General features: G+C 47.8%; 1 protein-coding gene across 7 annotated transcripts in view; it reads left to right on the top strand.

The window, feature by feature from the left end:
* Window positions 1-18,342, top strand: part of CREBBP (CREB binding protein) — a 97,926-nt gene extending 79,584 nt beyond the window's left edge. For all 7 annotated transcript variants that reach the window (XM_071444439.1, XM_071444437.1, XM_071444441.1 and 4 more), the window contains 8 exons: window positions 3,798-3,948; window positions 5,090-5,236; window positions 5,869-5,982; window positions 6,825-6,990; window positions 7,871-8,038; window positions 11,096-11,257; window positions 11,498-11,779; window positions 13,965-18,342. In XM_071444439.1, the coding sequence (XP_071300540.1) occupies window positions 3,798-3,948; window positions 5,090-5,236; window positions 5,869-5,982; window positions 6,825-6,990; window positions 7,871-8,038; window positions 11,096-11,257; window positions 11,498-11,779; window positions 13,965-16,133 (3,359 nt within the window). In that variant the 3' untranslated portion in view covers window positions 16,134-18,342. The remainder of the gene's footprint in view (window positions 1-3,797; window positions 3,949-5,089; window positions 5,237-5,868; window positions 5,983-6,824; window positions 6,991-7,870; window positions 8,039-11,095; window positions 11,258-11,497; window positions 11,780-13,964) is intronic.
* Window positions 18,343-20,558: the final 2,216 nt, after the last annotated feature.

Below are 20,558 nucleotides of genomic sequence, written 5' to 3'. Positions count from 1 at the left end.
CAGGTCTCCATGGAGGGCTGGAGCTGCAGTGACACCATTGTCACCTCTGTGCCCTTCCCATAACCTGTAGGGATCAACTGTGCTGCAGTGCAGGTGCTGCTGCCAAGCACCAGAGTGTGGGAAGAGCTTTTCTTGCCTCCAGAGCAGGGGTGGGGTAAGAACTGAGTCCCTCCTTGCTCTGGGTGCTCTTGGCAGGGACCATTGCCATGGGCTGGTGGAAATGGGCACTGGAGAGAGGCCCAGGAGATGCCAGCTCAGGTTGGCTCAGCCTCCAGAATCCTCACAGGGAACACAACTGGGACATTTTTATTCATGCAGGGCAGGTGGGGCAGGAGAAGGAGCTGGTGTTGAAATGTAGAGCCAGTGCAGAGGGCAGGAAAATAAAGTGAGTGTGGACACCAAGGGGGTGATTCAGGCACTTGAACAAGAGGAACTTGCAGGGACATTTCATTCCTCCCTTGATCCCTTCCTTGATCCTTCAAAGTTCTGGGCTTCACTGGGTGATGTTGTGCCTGCAAACTTCCAGGCTGGGATAAAGGCAAGGCTTTGCATTAAAAATGTGACTTCTTGAGAACTTCATGTGTGGTTGATTGTGTAACAGGGGATGTGAGGGGGGTGATTTGCAGGTGATGATGATGTTGTGTGGGGAATGGTGGGTTCCAGCAATCAGAACAATCTCTGGAGTAACCTGATGCACTCAAGAGAGGCACAAATTAGTCTCATTAAAGACAGATTAAAATTGGAGGAGAACATTAATAAAATGATGAAATCCAACTGTAGTGTTAGACACCCATTTTAAATGGATTCTGTTCTGTTCTGTGCTGACTTTACAACGTGTATTGATGTAAATTTCCTTAAAAGAAGTGTGTGATTCCCTGGATATCTGCAGTTGTTCTGTGGCTCTGGTTAAAGTTTGAGTAACCAGCCATGTGGCTCAAGGTAGCTACTCTGTTCTGGACAGGGAAATAATATCTCTGTTTTCCTTTCCTCCCTGTCCCTCTCCTGTCCCTGCTGTTTGTCCTTCTCCCCTGGGGATCTGGGTCCAGCTGTAACCCTCTGGTGGGCTCAGCTCTGGAGATCAGCTTTCTTCAGCAGAGCTCTGGTGGCAATGCAAGAGCGGGGAAGGGAAAGGAAAGTCTGTTCTTGTCATCAAAACCTTGGTCCTGCTGCTGACCTGAAAACAAACTCAAGCAGTGAAAGTTTGAAACATTATCATGTTCCTTCTTTTAAAAGAAAACATTTACTGCCCAAGTTGCCATCAATATTTCTCCACTCTTACAAGCCTGATGGCACAACTGCTGCTAACCAAGACAGCACATCCCTCAGCTCTTGTGGGACATTCATGTTCCTAATGTACAGTGAGTAAAATTGGTTATTTTAACTGATAGCCTGCCAGATATAACCAGTGTGCAGCTGGGTTCTGCTGGAAATCCCTGAACTTCTGAAGTGTTTATTTTGCTAAGAAAATCTACAAATGTTACCTCACCAGTGGCCAGTGCAGAGGGGTTCAAAGACAGAAGATATCCTGACAAATAACTCACCCAAAGTAGTTTCCTGACAAGAAGGAGTTGGAGTTTCTTCCTCCCTGTCCAGTTACTCAGCACTAACAGAGGTCTGGCCATTGCTGCTGTCACAGACCCGTGCTGGAGGTTTCTCCTCAGCACCTTGGATGCCTTTTCCAGGTTTTCACTGCAGTTCTCAGTGAGCTTTGAGCTTTTGTTAGAGGTGCATGTGTGAGAACTGTCCAAGAACCAAAATCCAACTGCTTTCTAAACCACCTTTCACTCACATTCTAAGAGATCAAAATATGCACCTTTTAGATGCTTTGCTTACAGCACATGTCATTTTAATGCTGCCTGTTTCTTGTATCTCCTTATCTGGTCTTTTTGGGTTTGTTGGTTTCCAAGCTTTAATGCAGAAGGAAGGAAGGAGATATTCCTTGGTTGCTTAGCATTGGGAAGATGAAAAGATGCAAACACAACAAGACAGTAGAGTTAACTCCAGTGGCTTTCTGCAAATGTTCCCACTCATCAGCTGAAATATGGAGCCCTTTCTCCTTTTTCTGTTTGTCTTCAGAGAAATGAACAGAACAAAACAATTCCCTCATAAAGAATTTGTGAATTTCCTTTAGAGTCATCCCCCTGCTGTTACATATGGAAATGCCAATACAGTGTATTGGAGTGGGAGACCTGAGAAAGGCTCAGTGTGTTGGAATTGGTGTAGAGGACATGGTGGTTTTACTTCAACCTGCCTTTAAATTGCATTTTTTCCTTCAAATTATTAATTACTCCCAGGTAAATGATGCTTAGACTGTCTTGTGCTGATTATGACCACAGAATCTCACTGGACAAGGGGACAAGCTAAAAGATGTAAATCAAGATTGTTGCCTTTGGCAATTTCTGTAAACTGATGTAATTAAACTGCCAGAGGGCAGGGCTGGATGGGATATTGGGAATCAGGAATTGTTCCCTGGAAGGGTGGGCAGGCCCTGGCACAGGGTGCCCAGAGCAGCTGGGGCTGCCCCTGGATCCCTGGCAGTGCCCAAGGCCAGGCTGGGCAGGGCTTGGAGCAGCCTGGGACAGTGGGAGGTGTCCCTGCCATGGCAGGGGTGGCACTGGATGGGCTTTAAGGCCCCTTCCAACCCAAACCATTCCATGGCTCTATAAAATAAAATTTTAAGTGTATAAATTCCTTAGAAAGTGAAATAGTCCTTTGAGTATAAGTGAGTTTTTTCCCCAGTATTGGAGCCCAAAGTAATTTTTAGCACAGATATTTCACTGCAGAATTCTGTGTGCAGGCTCAGAGTCAAGGAGGAACCAAGGGCCTTGTGTCAGGAGCCAAATATCAACTGAAAAATCAAGTCACAGAGAGCAAAAATTAAATGTGTTTTATTAAAATGAACATCTGTGGATTACACCATTACTTTGGAAAAGATAGCAGCTTGACCATAAAGTGAAGTAGAAATATGAGTGGTAAAATAAGTACAGATGATAAGGGAAATAGTCATAAATCTTCAAGTCAAAACAGTGGGGTCCTTCTGCTTTCTTAATTTAACCCAAAGTCATCATGATCTATGTAATTTGTTGGGGATTTATTTAAAAACCACCACATCATGTAAGACCACAAACCCAGCTCCCCACAAAAGCCAATTGTGAATGTAAAGATGGAGTGAGGGCATCTGGACAATCTGTGGACTTGAACTCCCCAAGACCTCCATCTCTGGGCAGGACCTATTTCACCTTGATGTGCAGATTGCTGCAACTGCAGTCCAAAAGCTCTCTTGAAAAGAAAAGCAAAAGCAATGAAATCTCCATTGAAGTCAAAAGGCTTTTCATTTCTGTTGATTTGCTTTGCTTTGCTTGAAAAGGTGTGGCAGGGAGCCAGATCTGTGAAGTGATGTAATCTCTGTCAGCCAGCCAGAGTGGGGCTGGGAGGAGAAAACATTGGCAGGGCTCATAAAATAAGGCTGAAATTGAAAAATGCTACGTAAAGCTGCCTTTGTTAGCTCCCTTACAGGGTAATTGTGGCACTCCAGTGGGTTCAGCTGCAACAGTGGGCTGAGGAAAGCAGGAGGGGCTTTGCTTCTGGGGAAAAGCAGGGATGGGTTTGCATCTCTTCATTTTGTCTGTATAAATCAAACCATCTGATTTTCACGTGGAGGTAAAACAAAAGGGGAAAAAAAACCCCTATTTCCTTCCAGGGGAGGAAGCTGCAAGAGCCCTGGAGCACAGCAGCAGCCTGACCTGAGCAGCTCCAGGGTTAACATTGCCTTGCTGTGTTGTCCCCTTGCCTTGCAGGGCTGCAGACCACACGTTTAGGGAACCATTTGGAAGACAGAGTGAACAAATTCCTGCGGCGTCAGAACCATCCTGAGGCTGGAGAGGTCTTTGTCAGAGTGGTAGCGAGTTCAGATAAGACAGTAGAAGTTAAACCAGGAATGAAATCCAGGTTGGTCCTGTTCATTATAATGAATGCAATAATGTTTATTTCTTTTACTTTGAAGTCTCCTTGGGGGGCTGTTGTAAAATTGTGCCAATTTGCACCTTAATGCCTTTGCACGTTTTTGAAATTTGGGCACGTTTAGGATTATGAAAGGTTAAAAAATGTAGAGGAAGTGACTGTTTTGGGGGCAGTGGGAACATCTTTGCTTATAATACTGGGACTTTGTGTCACTCCATCTTGAGAGTGACCACATTTTGCTTTCAGAATTCATTTGTTTGGAGCAGTTGCTGAGTTCTGTTCCTTACTCTTCCTTCATTTTGTTGTGTTTTTAGAAGCACTTCAGCTTTCAGGAGTAATTTTTAATTTGCTTAATTATAAATGAAAAGCTTAAAAGCTGTGAAGTATTTTGGGTTAAATTGATAAAAACTGTTTATGTGACATCACTTCATACTAATGCATCACATTTTCTGCTCTGTGCCTATTTAAAGGCTTGTGGTCTCTGAGGATATTCATGTACTCAATGCTGGCCTGTTCAGCCCTGTGTTCTATATGGAAACAGTCTTTCCATGAATTTACAGGAACAGGACTCCCTGTTTTACTACAGCTCTGATCTGACCCCATTTAAGTCCTGCCTAAAAATCACAGAATCACAGAATGATGAGGTTGGCAGAGACCTCTAAGATCCTCAAGTCCAACCTGTGCCCTCACACCTCACCCAGACTGTAGCACCAAGTGCCATGTCCAGGCTTTTTATTAACACACCCAGAGATGGTGATTCTACCACCTCCCTGGGAAGGGCATTCCAGTACTTTATTATTCTTTTGGTGAAAAATTTCTTCCAAATATCCAACCTGTACCTTCCCTGCCGTAGCTGGAGACTGTGCCCTCTGGTTCTGTCAGTGCTGCCTGGTGGGAGAGACCAACCCCACCTGTCCTCAGCCTCCCTTCAGGAATTGTAGAGAGCAATGAGGTCACCCCTGAGCCTCCTCTTCTCCAGGCTGAACAGCCCCAGCTCCTCCAAACGTTCCTCAGTGTTCCTAAGGAGTTAAAAATAAGGTTGACAGTAATCCCCTCCTTCTGGTAGGACACTGCTTTAATAATTGGTATTTTCTTTGGGTTTTTTTCCTCCTGCTGCCCTGTCCTGCAGATTTGTGGACTCTGGGGAGATGTCAGAATCCTTCCCTTACCGTACCAAAGCTCTGTTTGCGTTTGAGGAGATCGATGGTGTGGACGTTTGTTTCTTTGGGATGCACGTGCAGGAGTACGGCTCGGACTGCCCCCCTCCCAACACCAGGTACCCCCTGGCCTCCTCCCAGAGCCCTGCACAGCCACTGCTGACACTTGGCACATGCATTGCAGTTCTGGGGCACAAACCCATCCTGCTGTAGGACTGCAGATGACTTTGAAGGGAAAGACAAATAGCAAAAAATGGAATTTATTAGGATAAATACTTATCCTAATTATCAACTCACACAACCTCCTATATCCACCAAAATAACAAATCCAAAAAAATTACAAAATGTGCAGTTATAACAAACAAAAATGTTACATTTTTTGCATTCTGCTTTTAATTTTGCCTCTTGATGTATACTCTTGCTGTGTGTGCTTCACTGGCTGCATTCAGCCAGGTCTCCATGTAGGGCTGGAGCTGTAGTGACACGATTGTCACCTCTGTGCCCTTCCCATAACCTGTAGGAACCAATGGTGCTGCAGTTCAGGTGCTGCTGCCAGGCACCAAAGGGTGGGAAGAGCTGAAGAAATACAGCCCCTCTTTGCTTTTGAGGACTGTTTACACCACATTATGACAATAAATATGCATTCAAACCCCATCAGCATTTATGCATGTTCATCTAGTGCAGAAAGCAGCTGTCAGTAGTGTTCAGGCAGTGCTGAGGCAGGCCTGAGTGTGTCCCTCTGTCCCTGCAGGCGTGTGTACATCTCCTACCTGGACAGCATCCACTTCTTCCGGCCGCGCTGCCTGCGCACGGCCGTGTACCACGAGATCCTCATCGGGTACCTGGAGTACGTCAAGAAACTCGGGTGAGTCACAGCTGGCAGGGAAGGGAGCCTGGGCTGCAGGGGATTCTCACCTGGGGTGGTCTCTGTTTCCTTCTCACCTCTCTGAGATGTATTTGAGATGTATTTGAGATTGTCTCTGTTTCCTTCTCACCTCTCTGAGATGTGTACAGCAAACACCTCTCGTGCAGTGGAAAGAGAAATTGGGATTTTGTCACTAAGGTGGTTTTTGTTGTTGGGATAATGTCACTGTTAGCTTGGATGTGACACACACGTGATCAGGGTCCAAGAAAAAAGTTTTTATTCTGCATATTCTCCAGCTTATATACTCTTAACAAAGTATGATCTGAAGTGATTAACTACATCACAAAAATTTATTATATTCATTGGTGCAAAGCAATTAGTGTCAATATAATTGGCAAAAGTTTTACAGAAATTAAATAAGCATGTATACACATCTACTTATGCACACAGTCTAGCTTACAAAAGTTTTCATGTATCTTTTCTAATCTGTTTCCATGCTGACAGCCTTGTCTTCTTCCTTCCTATGGATACAATGGAAAATCATCAATTGTTATTTGTTCTATTAACTCAGCTTTGTTTGCAGGCCAGCTGTCAAGCCCCTCCATACTATTCCTAAACTGACAGCACATCACTCCTTTGGTCAGAGGTTCACTTGATGTTTAAGCTTCATTATTATAGCCCTGACTTTATCCCTTATCAAAACACAGGTTATTGCCTCAGCATCTTTGCTCCAAAGAAAAAAATCTTTAAAATTTAAAAAATAAAGCCAGAGGTCTGGATTTATAACAAGGTTTGAGTTGGCTTTCTGGTGGGAGTCACAGATGTTGTTGTGTGTGACACAGGTATGTGACAGGGCACATCTGGGCCTGTCCCCCCAGTGAAGGAGATGATTACATCTTCCATTGCCACCCACCTGACCAGAAAATACCCAAACCCAAACGTTTGCAAGAATGGTATAAGAAGATGTTGGACAAGGCATTTGCTGAGAGAATCATTCATGACTACAAGGTTTGTTACTTTTTAATTTCTGCTTTAATTCTTACAGTGTTCTCCTTTGAAGGGAGCTACTGTTGTTTCATAACACCTGAAAAATGGAGGAATGTTGTTCAAGGGGTTTATTCTCAACCAGTGTCTTCATTTTCTTAGATTTTCTTGAGGTTCTGCTTTCAGGCTGAGAATTCCTTAGGTTTGGTGTCTGCATGAAGGGAAATCTGCAAGAACCTGCCTTTGTGTATTTTTCTTTCACTGCATTTTCTAGGCAAGGAAAAATGGAGCTTGTCAAGGTTTATGGAAGCTGTTTCTTTGATGATTCTGGAGGAGCAGGTGAAATGCTGGACCCCACTAGTGTGAAATAAAAGAATGATTTTCATAACTGCAGAATATCACACATGTACCCAAGGAATTAAGTAGAAGGTGGCAAAGGCAGCATTTGCCACTCCTTTCGTGCTAAAACGTACAAGAATTCCTTAATGGTAGTGACAGTGCTGGAAAAAATTGATGTTTTGATGGCAAGTGACAGTTCCTGAATGTGTGGAGCAGGAACAGCCTCTAACAAGTCTTGTTAGAGCTGGGAAATCTGGGCCTCCCTATAAGGGGGTTTTGAAACCAGGGAGGGCTCAGTTGCATTTCCCAGGGGTCCCTTGGTATCTGCCATCATGTCAGGAGCATGAGCTGGTGGCATGATGGGGTCAGGAAAGCCTCAGCACTGATCCTCAGGTGGAGCAGGGAGTGGGGCTGTGCCAGGATTGCCAGGCTGGCTCTGGAGCTGCCCCAGGAAAGGAAAGGAGCCCTGGCAGGGCCAGCTCTGGGCTGTGTCTCTGGTTCTCCCCTCTCTGTCCTCAGTGATCTTCATTTATTTATCCCTGCTCTGGTGTGATGTGCTCAACAGGACATCTTCAAGCAAGCAACTGAGGACAGGCTGACCAGTGCCAAGGAGCTGCCTTACTTTGAAGGTGATTTCTGGCCTAATGTGCTGGAGGAAAGCATTAAAGAGCTGGAGCAGGAGGAGGAGGAGAGGAAGAAGGAAGAGAGCACTGCAGCTAGTGAAACAACAGAGGTGGGTTAGCTGGATGTGCCATGTTCTCCCTTAGCTCCCAAAGCTGGTAATTAATGCTTTAATATAGAGAGGTCACATCAGAGAAAGCAGAGAAGATCATTTACAGCAGACATTCAATCAGGGGTCCCTTTAAGTGCATTCCTGTTTTTCTTCTTGGTTAACAAATCTACTGATGGCTTGGTTTGGGTTTTTAAACAGCCTCAGAAGTCACTTCAGGCAGTTCAGCATCTCCCTTCTCAGAGAAATGTGTTAAGCTGCTTTTGCCACGCTACATTTGCTTGCAGTCATTTGGCTGAGCTTCTGGTTCACACCTTTGCAAAGCACCCCCAGCATTTGCATTTTGAAAGGTGCTGGATTTTTCAGAGCTGAATGAAACGTGGCTGTTATTTAAGCACAGGTACTTGTAGTCATTTGCAACAGCAAAGGGCTGGAATTTGAAAGTGTTCATTGCAGCCTTTGCGTTGGTGGGAAAAGTTGATCCTGATGGTTCTGTTCCTTCAGCAACATCCTCTCTTTGTCTATAAAAACAACCCACAAAAAAAAAAAAAAAAACAACCACCAAGTTTTTCAGGGCCCTGGCCAGAATGTCATCATTCATTTTTATTTCCATCTTGATTTTATCTGCAACCAATGGTCTCAGTACTTTTATATTGTCTCTTTCACTTGAGATTTACAGCAAGATGTTTTGAAAATAAATATTGTTGGAGAATCTGAAGTCTAATAGATTGAGGTAGAACCACAAGCTTTACCTGGGGAAAGCCCCCTTGAAGCTTAGATGCTGTGACTACCTTTGGTCTGTGTTACATGGATTGATGTGGAGGGATGCACCTTAATCCATCAATTTTGTGATGTCAGAAAGTTCCTTCTGTTAAACCTTAGCAGCTCTTTCAAAGCTGATACAGTTTGTGGCTATGTTTTAATGGAACCACACAGTTAACAGCTTTCACTTTGTTCCTTCTGGATGTGGCTTTGGATATTGAGATAGTTCAGCAAGCACTGCTGTATAAAAAGAAGTGGAAGGCAAGGCTTGGAATTAGGCAGCAGCCCTCTCTTGCTAAGAGGATCAATTCCAGTAAATCAGGGAAAACAGAGGTGTGAGCATTTACTCTGCATCTAGGAGGGGGTCAAAGGTGTTTGAAAAAGCCCAGAACAATTCACTGGGAGCTCACACAAGTTGTGGCCTAAAATGAGATGGTGCAGCCTTGGCTGGGAACATCCCTGTGCCCCCCTTAGTGCCTGGGGCAGGGGACACCACCTGCAGCCAGGCTGCTGAGCTGCCACCCAGCCATGGCACACTGGGCTCTTTGCCTCTAGACCCAGGAAAAGGAGCAAATTTAAAAATAAAAGAACTTCCCCTATGCAGGGCTGACCTAAACTGGGTCACTTCATGGAGGAAACTGCCCAGCACTGGGCATCTCCATGGGTACAAGCACCACATGGATCTTGGGGCTGAAATGGCAGAGAATCTCTCTTGCATTCTTTGTCCTCAATTTTGTATATGTGAAGACAAAGCTTCCTGCAAGTGAACATGTGCTGCAGGTATCAGTCAAAGGGAGAGCAAAGAGCTGGGAAATATTCAGAGTTCTTGGCAAAGGTTCTGAAGGGGTGAGGCTCTCCCAGGAATTGTCCATCAGCATCTCTGGCTGCTCTGGCTGCATGTCAGAATGAAATGGTACAAACACAACCCTACCACTTCTTAAAACAGCTTGGAATACTTTGTACAGTTTGCCAAGTATAAACTTGCTAAAGGTGGAGTGGAAAGAAAACTTAGACTTGGCTTGTTTGATAAGTTTTAGTCTGTTCTTCCTTTTGGTGTTTAAATTTTAAGATCTCATTGGGGCTTTAGGATGTGGAGGCAAAGGAGGGCAGGCTCCAGTTCCATCAGTGGGAGGAATCTTGGGGCAGTCAAGGTGGGAACATAAAACAGATCACTCCTGAATCCCTTAGAGTCACTTAGAGCTCTGTCTGGTATCCCATAAAAGAGTTCCATTTGCATTTCCAAACAGGTTTGGTCAAAAAATCCACAAAATGAGTTAGAGAGAGCCCAGGAGTGGTCAGGGAATTCCTGTCCAAGCCCAATTAATGGAGTGGAGGGATGGCAGCAGTCTATAAATAGAATTGCTTTCTGCACTTGGAATATTTTTGTTTTCCTGGAATAAATATGCCTGTGGACAAACCCTGTGTTTGCTTGTACATACTGTTCATGGAACTTGCTTGTGTGTATCTGTATATATTTATATTTTTATATATATCCAAGTATTTCAGTAGCTTATTTTAATTTTATGACTAACATTCTACAAGTTGGAGAGGGGTTTTTCCTGAGCCCTCCCTGCTGAGGGCTTGGGGTTTGATTTTTTAAGGACATGAGAACTCTGAAAGTTATTTCTGTTTTCCCAGGTCATCTAAATAGCATCATCTGCTATTTTCACTCTCTTTACTTCCATCTAACATTCACTATATGACCACTGTGGTCTGTAGTGTAACTTGGGCACAAGTGGAGGTTTTGGAAATTATTTTTTTGGGAGCTGCACATGCAGCTGGAAGTCTGCAGGATGGAGAATAATGTGTTTTGTTGGTTTCAGTTCAAATCCTGCATGTTCTTATCTATGTCCTAACCCTAAATCTGTTCAGTAAAAACAAAGCATAAAATCAGAGGTCACGCAAGTATGTGACACACCAAATGCACAGTAAAGCAAAGTACTGCACTCCTGGAATTTTAAGTCCATATTGTTTGTGCCATTTTATCATCAGCTGCAAGATCTAAAGCAGTGGAAGCTGAAGTATGATGTTGGAGAAGGAAAAATAATCAGTGTAAAATGGGAATTTTTTAATGTATACATACTTTGAAAGTTTATTTTTAAACAGTGTTTGGATTTGTTTGCCTGCCAGTTTGGCTTTTGATTTTTCCTGAAAGATAGGATATATTTAACACAGGAGGGCTGATTTACAGGCATTGGAACAAAGTTCTATTCCTGACAGCAGAAGTGTGTCACTGTGAGCCCAGTGAATGGGGAGAGCTCTCCAAAGTGTAACATCTTCCCTGTGCCTGTATTGCAGGGGAGCCAGGGCGACAGCAAGAACGCCAAGAAAAAGAACAACAAAAAAACCAACAAGAATAAGAGCAGCATCAGCAGAGCTAACAAGAAGAAGCCCAGCATGCCAAACGTGTCCAATGACCTGTCTCAGAAGCTCTATGCCACCATGGAGAAGCATAAAGAGGTACTGAGGGAATCTGCTGTAAAAAGAGAAGGGTTTATTCCTGTAAATGCAGGCACAGGGATATTCAGAACTGAAAAATCAGGAGGAATAAACCCCGTGCTTGGGCTAGGAATGTTTCAGTTGCATAACAACATATTGGAAGAGATTAGCCTAAACTAAGTTAATTAGCTGAGGTTCTCACTGCAGAGAGCACCATTACCTGACCTCTTTGCCTTTTATTTCCTCCCCATTTTCCCCCAGGTGTTCTTTGTGATCCATTTACACGCGGGGCCCGTGATCAACACCCTGCACCCCATCGTGGACCCCGACCCTCTGCTGAGCTGTGACCTGATGGACGGGCGCGACGCCTTCCTGACGCTGGCCAGGGACAAGCACTGGGAGTTCTCCTCCCTGCGCCGCTCCAAGTGGTCCACGCTGTGCATGCTGGTGGAGCTGCACACACAGGGCCAGGACCGCTTCGTCTACACCTGCAACGAGTGCAAGCACCACGTGGAGACCAGGTGGCACTGCACTGTGTGTGAGGTATGTGGGCACTGCACTGTGTGTGAGGTATGTGGGCACTGCACTGTGTGTGAGGTATGTGGGCACTGCACTGTGTGTGAGGGATGTGTGGGCATGGGGGCACTGCACTGTGTGTGAGGTATGTGGGCACTGCACTGTGTGTGAGGTATGTGGGCACTGCACTGTGTGTGAGGTATGTGGGCACTGCACTGTGTGTGAGCTATGTGGGCACTGCACTGTGTGTGAGCTATGTGGGCACTGCACTGTGTGTGAGCTATGTGGGCACTGCACTGTGTGTGAGGTATGTGTGGGCATTGGGCACTGCACTGTGTGTGAGGTATGTGTGGGCACAGGGGGCACTGCACTGTGTGTGAGGTATGTGGGCACTGCACTGTGTGTGAGCTATGGGGGCACTGCACTGTGTGTGAGGTATGTGGGCACTGCACTGTGTGTGAGGTATGTGGGCACAGGGGGCACTGCACTGTGTGTGAGCTATGGGGGCACTGCACTGTGTGTGAGGTATGTGGGCACTGCACTGTGTGTGAGCTATGGGGGCACTGCACTGTGTGTGAGGTATGTGGGCATAGGGGGCACTGCACTGTGTGTGAGGTATGGGGGCACTGCACTGTGTGTGAGGTATGTGTGAGCTATGGGGGCACTGCACTGTGTGTGAGGTATGTGGGCATAGGGGGCACTGCACTGTGTGTGAGGTATGGGGGCACTGCACTGTGTGTGAGGTATGTGTGGGCACATGGGGCACTGCACTGTCCCTGAGGGATGGTGGCACTGCACTGTCCCTCAGGGATGGTGGCACTGCACTGACTGTGAGGGATGGTGGCATTGCATTCTCTGAGGGATGGTGGCACTGCACTGACTGTGACATACATGGTGGGACTCCTCAGAACTCGGCCCTCTCTTGTCCTACAGCTGAGTTTGATGGGTTTTTTTGGATATTGCCCAAAGTTCCTCCAAATTAAGCTCATCCTTGTAAAAGGCTGCTAAGCCTTAAGGGGAGGTGGCTGCCAGGTGGGTAGAAGAGGTGGGTGCCTCTTCTTGTAGAAAAAGTGACTTTAGTTGCTCGACATGGAAAACACCAGTGCTGTGGAACAGCTCCTGCTGCATTGTTTATTCTGCTACTGCTCCTCTGCATAGACAAGTTTTAAACTTAATTTTAAAGAATTAGGAATTTTGGAATGGTTTAGGTTGGAAGGGATCTCAAAGACCATCTTGTTCCACCCCTCTGCCATGGGCAGGGACACCTTCCATTTCCAGACTGCTCAAATTTTAGGACCTGTGTTAGAGAGAAGTTATCCATGGGGCTGTACTGGCATCCTTGAGGCTTCTTGGAGGACTTGTGTTCACCTCTGGCTGTAGCTGAACAGAAGTTTGAATAAGTACAGCCTCGTTTTTACACTGCAAGTTATTGCCAGGTTTGTGGGGGAAGAGTTTTAATTAATCCCTCTGAGGAAAGCACTGAGCAGAGCTTCTTGAGGCGAGGCTGCAGGACATGGATAGGACACACGCTGGGAATTAAGTGGTGGAAGGAGGCAGGGCCTTTAGGCTACCTCTGGGTAAGGGAGTGCCCTTCCTCCAGCCAAAAAAGGGACAGGGCAGCAAAAATGTGGGGGTTTTCAGGTAAGTGTCTGTCTTTGCATGAAACTTGCTCTTGTTTAGAGATTTTTAAAAATAAATTCTTAAGGGTAGTAATTATTAGTCAGTAATTACACTATAGATAAATGGAGGGCCAGACCCTACTTTTTAGGAGTGACCATAGATTTATCTTACTAGTTGGAGGTTTTGGCACCCACAATAAAAAAAAACAGTTAATGTCATTGAAAGGGGAAAATTGGAAAAAAAAAATTTCTGCAAGACTTTTTCATATAACAAAATGACACAATGATAGCTCCAATTGCATTGTTACCTGTGAAGAGCTGTGATTGCAGGCTGCCTTTGCTGAGGCTGCTGCCCTCCCTGCCCCAGAGCCCCCTCCCACTGCCTGGACAGGCTGTGCAGCCCCTTCCCTGGCTGGGTGCAGGTGTGAAGTGAAGTGGCAGCCGTTGGCAGTGTGTGGCTGTCATCCTGCTGTGCCCTGTGTGGTTGGACCCACGAGCACCCAGCGTGTGCCTGCACAGGGGGCTGGTGCTGCTCCCTGCCCCTGTGCTTCGTGCCCTTCAGCCCCTGAGCTCTGGGTTCTCTTTTCTTGCAGGACTACGACCTCTGCATCAACTGCTACAACACTAAGAGCCATGACCACAAGATGGTTAAATGGGGCCTGGGTCTGGATGATGAGAGCAACAACCAGGGAGAGCAGCAGTCCAAGAGCCCGCAGGAGTCCCGCAGGCTGAGCATCCAGCGCTGCATCCAGTCCCTGGTCCACGCCTGCCAGTGCCGCAACGCAAACTGCTCCCTGCCATCCTGCCAGAAGATGAAACGGGTTGTGCAGCACACCAAGGGCTGCAAGCGCAAGACCAACGGTGGCTGTCCGGTGTGCAAACAGCTCATAGCTCTCTGCTGCTACCACGCCAAACACTGCCAAGAGAACAAATGCCCCGTGCCATTCTGTCTCAATATCAAACACAAGCTCCGACAGCAGCAGATCCAGCACCGCCTGCAGCAGGCTCAGCTCATGCGCAGAAGGATGGCCACCATGAACACCCGAAACGTGCCTCAGCAAAGTTTGCCTTCTCCTACCTCAGCAACGCCTGGTACCCCTACGCAGCAGCCAAGCACGCCGCAGACGCCGCAGCCCGCGCCCCAGCCCCAGCCCTCCCCTGTAAGTATGTCACCGGCCAGCTTTCCCAGCGTGTCCAGAACCCAGCCCCCCACCACCGTCTCGACAGGAAAACCCGCGAACCCGGTGTCCGCGCCGCCGCCCCCGGCCCAGCCGCCGCCGGCCGCCGTGGAAGCGGCTCGGCAGATCGAGAGAGAGGCCGCCCAGCAGCAGCAGCAGCAGCTCTACAGGGTCAACAACATGAACAATGGTTTGCCGCCCGGCCGCCCGGGGCTCGTGAACCCCGCGGTGGGCTCGGTGAACCAGATGCCGCAAGTCAGCATGAATGTACCCCGGCCCAACCCCGTGAGCGGCCCCGTGATGTCCAACATGCAGCCCGGGCAGTGGCAGTCGGCGCCGATGCCGCAGCAGCAGCCGATGCAGCCGGGAATGGCCAGAGCGGTGATGCCGATGGCGACGCCGCAAGCCGTGGCCGGGCCCAGGATGCCGGGCGTGCAGCAGCCGCCGCGCAGCATCACCCCCAATGCACTTCAGGACTTGCTGAGGACCTTGAAATCGCCGAGTTCTCCGCAGCAGCAGCAGCAGGTTCTTAATATCCTTAAATCCAACCCTCAGCTTATGGCAGCTTTTATAAAGCAAAGAACGGCCAAATACGTGGCGAACCAGCCCGGGATGCAGCCGCAAGCAGGGATCCAGCCCCAGCCCGGGATGCAGCAGCCGCAGACCGGCATGCAACAGCCGGGCATGCACGCGCAGGCGGGACTGCAGAACATGAACGCGATGCAAGCCGGAGTGCAGAGACCGAGCGTGCCCCCGCAGCAGCAAGGGATCGGAGCTATGAACCCCCAGGGACAGGCGATCAACATCATGAACCCCGGCCACAACCCCAGCATGGCCAACATGAGCCCGCAGTACCGCGAGATCCTGAGGAGGCAGCTACTGCAGCAACAGCAGCAGCAGCAGCAGCAGGGAGGGGCCGGCATGGCAGGAGGGATGGCAGCTCACAACCAGTTCCAGCAGCCCCAAGGCCCGGGAGGTTACCCCCAAGCCATGCAGCAGCAGCGGATGCAGCAGCACCTATCCATACAGGGGAGTTCCATGGGACAGATGGCTCAGATGGGACAGCTGAACCAGATGGGCCAGCCCGGCCTGGGGGCGGACGGCGCTCCCAACATCCAGCAGGCCCTGCAGCAGCGCATCCTGCAGCAGCAGCAGATGAAGCAGCAGATAGGGTCCCCCGGGCAGCCCAACCCCATGAGCCCACAGCAGCACATGCTCTCAGGACAAGCGCAGGCGTCTCATCTCCCCGGCCAGCAGATCGCCACCTCCCTCAGCAACCAGGTGCGGTCCCCAGCGCCCGTTCAGTCTCCCCGTCCCCAGTCCCAGCCACCACATTCCAGCCCGTCACCCAGGATACAGCCCCAACCGTCACCGCACCACGTGTCTCCCCAGACTGGTTCCCCCCACCCAGGACTCGCAGTCACTATGGCTAGCTCCATGGATCAGGGACACTTGGGCAACCCAGAACAGAGTGCAATGCTTCCCCAACTAAACACCCCCAACCGCAGCGCGTTGTCTAACGAATTGTCTCTGGTCGGTGACACCACCGGGGACACATTAGAGAAATTTGTGGAGGGTTTGTAGCATTATGGGAGCATCACTTTTGTTTCTTCTTTCCTTTCGTGTTCTTGGATATTTTGTACTGAAAAATTCAGACATCTGGGTTGTTTTGAATCCTAGATGGAACTGCTGCTTCCTACAGATGGAAGAATTAATTGCTGTTTAAAAATAAAAAGAAAAAAAAAACAATACAAAGAATATATTTTTTTGTTAAAGCCAGGCGGTTAAAATATCTGGTCTCTTTTGTGGGTTTTTTTGGTTTTTATTTTTTTGTTGCTGTTGACTCATACCTTTTTTTTAACGGGGAAAACAAGTTCATTATATTCATATTTTTTATTTGTATTTTCAAGACTTTAAACATTTGAGTTTAAAAGAAGAAAAAAAAATAATATTCAGAAACTGTTTCCTGAAATAATGCAACATTATAGCGTATCCCGGTAACTTTGACACATGGCGGGAAGATTTTTGTTTTCTATAGTGAACTCTGCAGGCGTTTGAAGTATTACCCCTGGGAAGATAGGAATTGACTCTTGCACACATTGGCCAACGCCAAAATCCTTGTCTTGCAGATGTAGAAATTGTTGCTTTGTTTCTCTGATAAAACTGGTCTTAGATGAAAATAGGGATGATCACTCTTAGGCCGTGCTGATCTGGATAGAGAAGAAACATTCTTTTCTTTCTTTCTTCTGTGTGAAACTTGAAACGAGGAAAGCAATTCTAGTGTAAATCATGCAAGCGCTATAATTACTATAAATAAGAAAATCCAAGAAGATTCAATCACTGTATAGAATGGTAAAAAGAAAAAAAAACTCATTTCTTACTTATAATATCATATTGTTAAATAAACTGTGTGCAACAGACAAAAAGGGTGGTCCTTCTTGAATCCATGTACATGGTATTAACACTTAGTGTTTGGGTTTTTTGTTATGAAAATGCTGTTTTCAACATTGTATTTGGACTATGCATGTCTTTTTTCCATTGTATATAAAGTATTGCTTAAAATTGATATAAATTACTGAAGTTTTTAACATGTATTCTGTTCTTTAAAATCCATGTAAGAATGTTTAAGGTTTTTATTTATTTATATATTTTTTTCGATCATGTTCTTTGTAAGACATAGCTATGACGATTCACTCATGACCCGGAGCAGCCAGAGGCAGCGGTAGGAGAGGCAGATCCATGGATATTTAGCTGGCATGTCTGTTTTACAGCACCCTTAGCCATTGTTTCCTTAGGGGAGGGGCAGGACAGGGGAATGGTGCCCAGACATCGACTCTTCGCAGGTGTTCATCCATAAGGGTTAACTGGAATAAATTATTAATAGCCGTTGCTTTTTAAAAACTGCATTAATTTAGAGAAGGATCACCAATGAAAGGAAAATAGAGAGTATTGAGTTAATTCTAGGCTAATTTATTTAGTCTACAGTAAAATATGAACCTATTGACTTTAACACTATTTTTCTGCTGTTAACTCTGAGTCTAGATTTGAGGGTTTTCTGTGGAATAAAAAATAACAAATCATGTACATGTTCCCTTTAATATCCTGTCCCCATGCCCTCACGTCCCTGGGATACTCACTCCTCCTCCCCTCAGTGAATTGCTTTCTCGGAGTTCAAAAGCCCAGGGAAGATTTCCCAGCGTAGGTGCGAGCTCAAAGCAGGAGGAGCCGGGAGCGCCGTCCCTCGGAGCCCGGGCTCGGCTCCGTGTGCCCGGCAGGGCGGTGCAGGGAGCCCCGGCCACGCCAGGCTGTTCACAGCCCCTTAGCGCTTCCTCCAGCCTTAACCTTTTTATCGGGACACTGGTGGGGGAAAACGGGGGGAAAAGAGCGAATCTTTATCCCAGCTTTTGTCCCCGTACTGTGAGAATCGTGCGCTGCGGCGCCACTTCATCCTTTTTAACTGGAGAGGGTCTCTGCTTCAACTTTTACTTGCAAACTTTTAACTCTTGTACCTTTTTCACGACCATTGGATTCATCTGCCCACACAATTGTCTTCAGCAATTCAAGATGTCAAAATTTGGGGCTGGGGTGGAGTTAGTGAACACTAAACCCAAAGTTTGTCCAAAAGAAATTGCTGTAAAAAAAAAACCAAACAGAAAAAAAAAAAAAAAAAGATGGAAAGCCCTGATGCTGTGTCTCATGCTGTGTACTTAAAAAGAGGAAAAACACTATATTTGTGATCAAAAAGAGGAAACTTGAAATGTGCTGGTGTTTCTAATAAAAGCTGGTAAAACTGCTTGGATTGAAGGATGGTTCCACTTGGCTGGTGCCGCGAGGATCAGCGGAGCCTGACGCCCCGGGCTGAGATCGCTGCGCTCAATCTCACTAATTCCTCTAAGTAGCCTCCATTTAAAGGCAGCGGCACCAATTCCGGATTTGGATAAGCTGAGTCCTCTTTGGAGCACAGAGCTGCTGTGGCCAGGCTGCAGCTCCCTTGGGTGCCCAGGCCCGGGGAAGAGTGGAAAACAACAACGGATGGGAAGCAAATACTGGAATAATTTTTCAGTACAGCCTGAAGTGTGGCGAGGTCACAGCACCAAGGGGTCGATGTAGATCCGATACCCAGGTGTGTTAGGTAAGAGCAGATGGTTCAGCAGGAAAAGAAGGGAAAAGCAGAGCTGAAATCAAAGCTGAGGAGGGGCTGGGGGTGCAGTCCCTGCAGCCCAGGGGGCCTTCACTCCAGTCTCCTGTGAGTGTTGATATGAAATTCAGCATATCTGAAGCCTGGATGGGCGTGGCTTTTCCAAGTCCCTGTCTGTCTGATGGGGAGGTAGGATCAGTAAGGAACAGCATCCTAGAAATGGGAATTTATAAGGCCAGAGTGGACTGGAGCTCGGTGCAGGAGCTTTAGCACCGAAGAGGGTGGGTAAGGCCTTCCCCTCACTGAATTCTGGAGTGGAAGAAGGTGCTTAAATCTGCACGTGGAGCTGCAGCGATGGTTCCCTGCTCTCTTCCCGGGCTGCCCACCCTGCTCTGCTCTGGCTCCTGCAGGAGCTCTCCCTGCCGCTGCCCACACAGCCCGGCCTCCCCTCATGGCTCATCCCTGTCTCACCGGGACACAGATCTGCCCGCAGCATTTGTGTGAGGGCTCCCGGGGCCGTCTGCGGCCCGGATGCGTTAGAGCAAAGCGGGGAGGAGGAGGAGGAGGAGGAGGAGGAGGAGCCCTCTGGCCAAGCAGGCTGGGACGGTCCCCCCTCGGTCACTGTTAACAGGCAGCAGTAGGTGGTGTTGTCCCTTGTAGCCGGTGGCAGTGGACAGCAGTGAGTGACAGCAGTGAGTGACAGCAGTGAGTGACAGCAGTTCATGGCTTACAGGGAGATCTGGAGGTGCATCAGGTGCTTCTCCCAAAGCAAATTTCAGCCCACGGTTCTTCCAGGGCAAGGAAGCTGGAGCAGCCACCCTGGAGCTGGGGGAGCACCACAGAGGTTGCTGTGCAGGGCAATCTGTGCTTCCCTGCGCTTCACCCCAGTTGGAATTTAAAATGCAGAGCAGGAATTTCAAATGCCAAGGCAGCGATTGAAGCAAGTTGGAGCCAACCCCCAGATAATTGAAACGAGGCTGGACAGAGGGGAGGATGTGTATGAGATCCCCTGCGATGCCTGCACGAGCACATTTCATGGCTGATGGTGAAGGCACAGCCGGGGTGAGGCAGGAGGAGGATTCAGGTGTTTCACAGCCGGTACAAGGGCTCTGACAGCGCCACTCTCGGGAGCGCCGTGGGGTCGGCGGGAGGTAGCAGCGAGCACAGCGAGAGGAGGGAAGCGTTTGCAACCAGCTCAGAAGTCATTTTGGTTTTGGCTGCAGCACAGGGAATCTCGATGAAGGGCTGGAGTTGGTTCCAGGTGGAAGTGCAGCCAGCAGAAGGGTGTTGGAGTGATGCAAAGGCTCGTGCTGGGTTTGTTGCACCTAATCCATAACGCCGAGTGCCCCACAAACCCCGCTCTGTGTGGGTGTTTCTTAGATATGAACCTCCAAAACAACACTCGGCTCGGCGTAGTCCCAAAAGATCAGCTGCAAGCACGAGTGAATTGCACATGGAGCTTTCCAGCAAGCTGCCCCGGGCCTGGGATTACAAAGCTGCCTCTGTTCAGTGGGCACGGTTCCCTCCTGAAAGCTCCTTGGTCTGGAAGTGGTTAGTGCTCACCGAAAGAGACCTGCTCCATCTTTTATTTTTGGCTGTGGTGTTTGTTGAGGCCAGGCTCTGCTCTCACACATGTTCCAAATTTGGCTCTCGCCAGAGTGGTTCATTTCCTTGCTCACCCGCATCTCATCCAAAGCCTTTGTCCCGTACCTCGGCCCCTTAGATCTCGATGATGTACACTAAAAGAGCCCTGGGAGATGAGGAGTTTGAGACAAATGGATAATGGGATGTTAAGCAATTGGCCCAGAGTCGAGCAGGGTGCCCGGCCAAGATGTGGCACACAGGGGCTTCCTGAGGGCTGCTCCCAGCCC

This window comes from Agelaius tricolor, unplaced genomic scaffold (assembly GCF_023055355.1).
Source record: "Agelaius tricolor isolate 1412-34295 unplaced genomic scaffold, bAgeTri1.0.p SCAF_19, whole genome shotgun sequence".
NCBI classification, from domain to species: domain Eukaryota; kingdom Metazoa; phylum Chordata; class Aves; order Passeriformes; family Icteridae; genus Agelaius; species Agelaius tricolor.
Note: the sequence above shows the minus strand (reverse complement) of the source record. Positions and strands in the feature narration are given on the sequence as shown.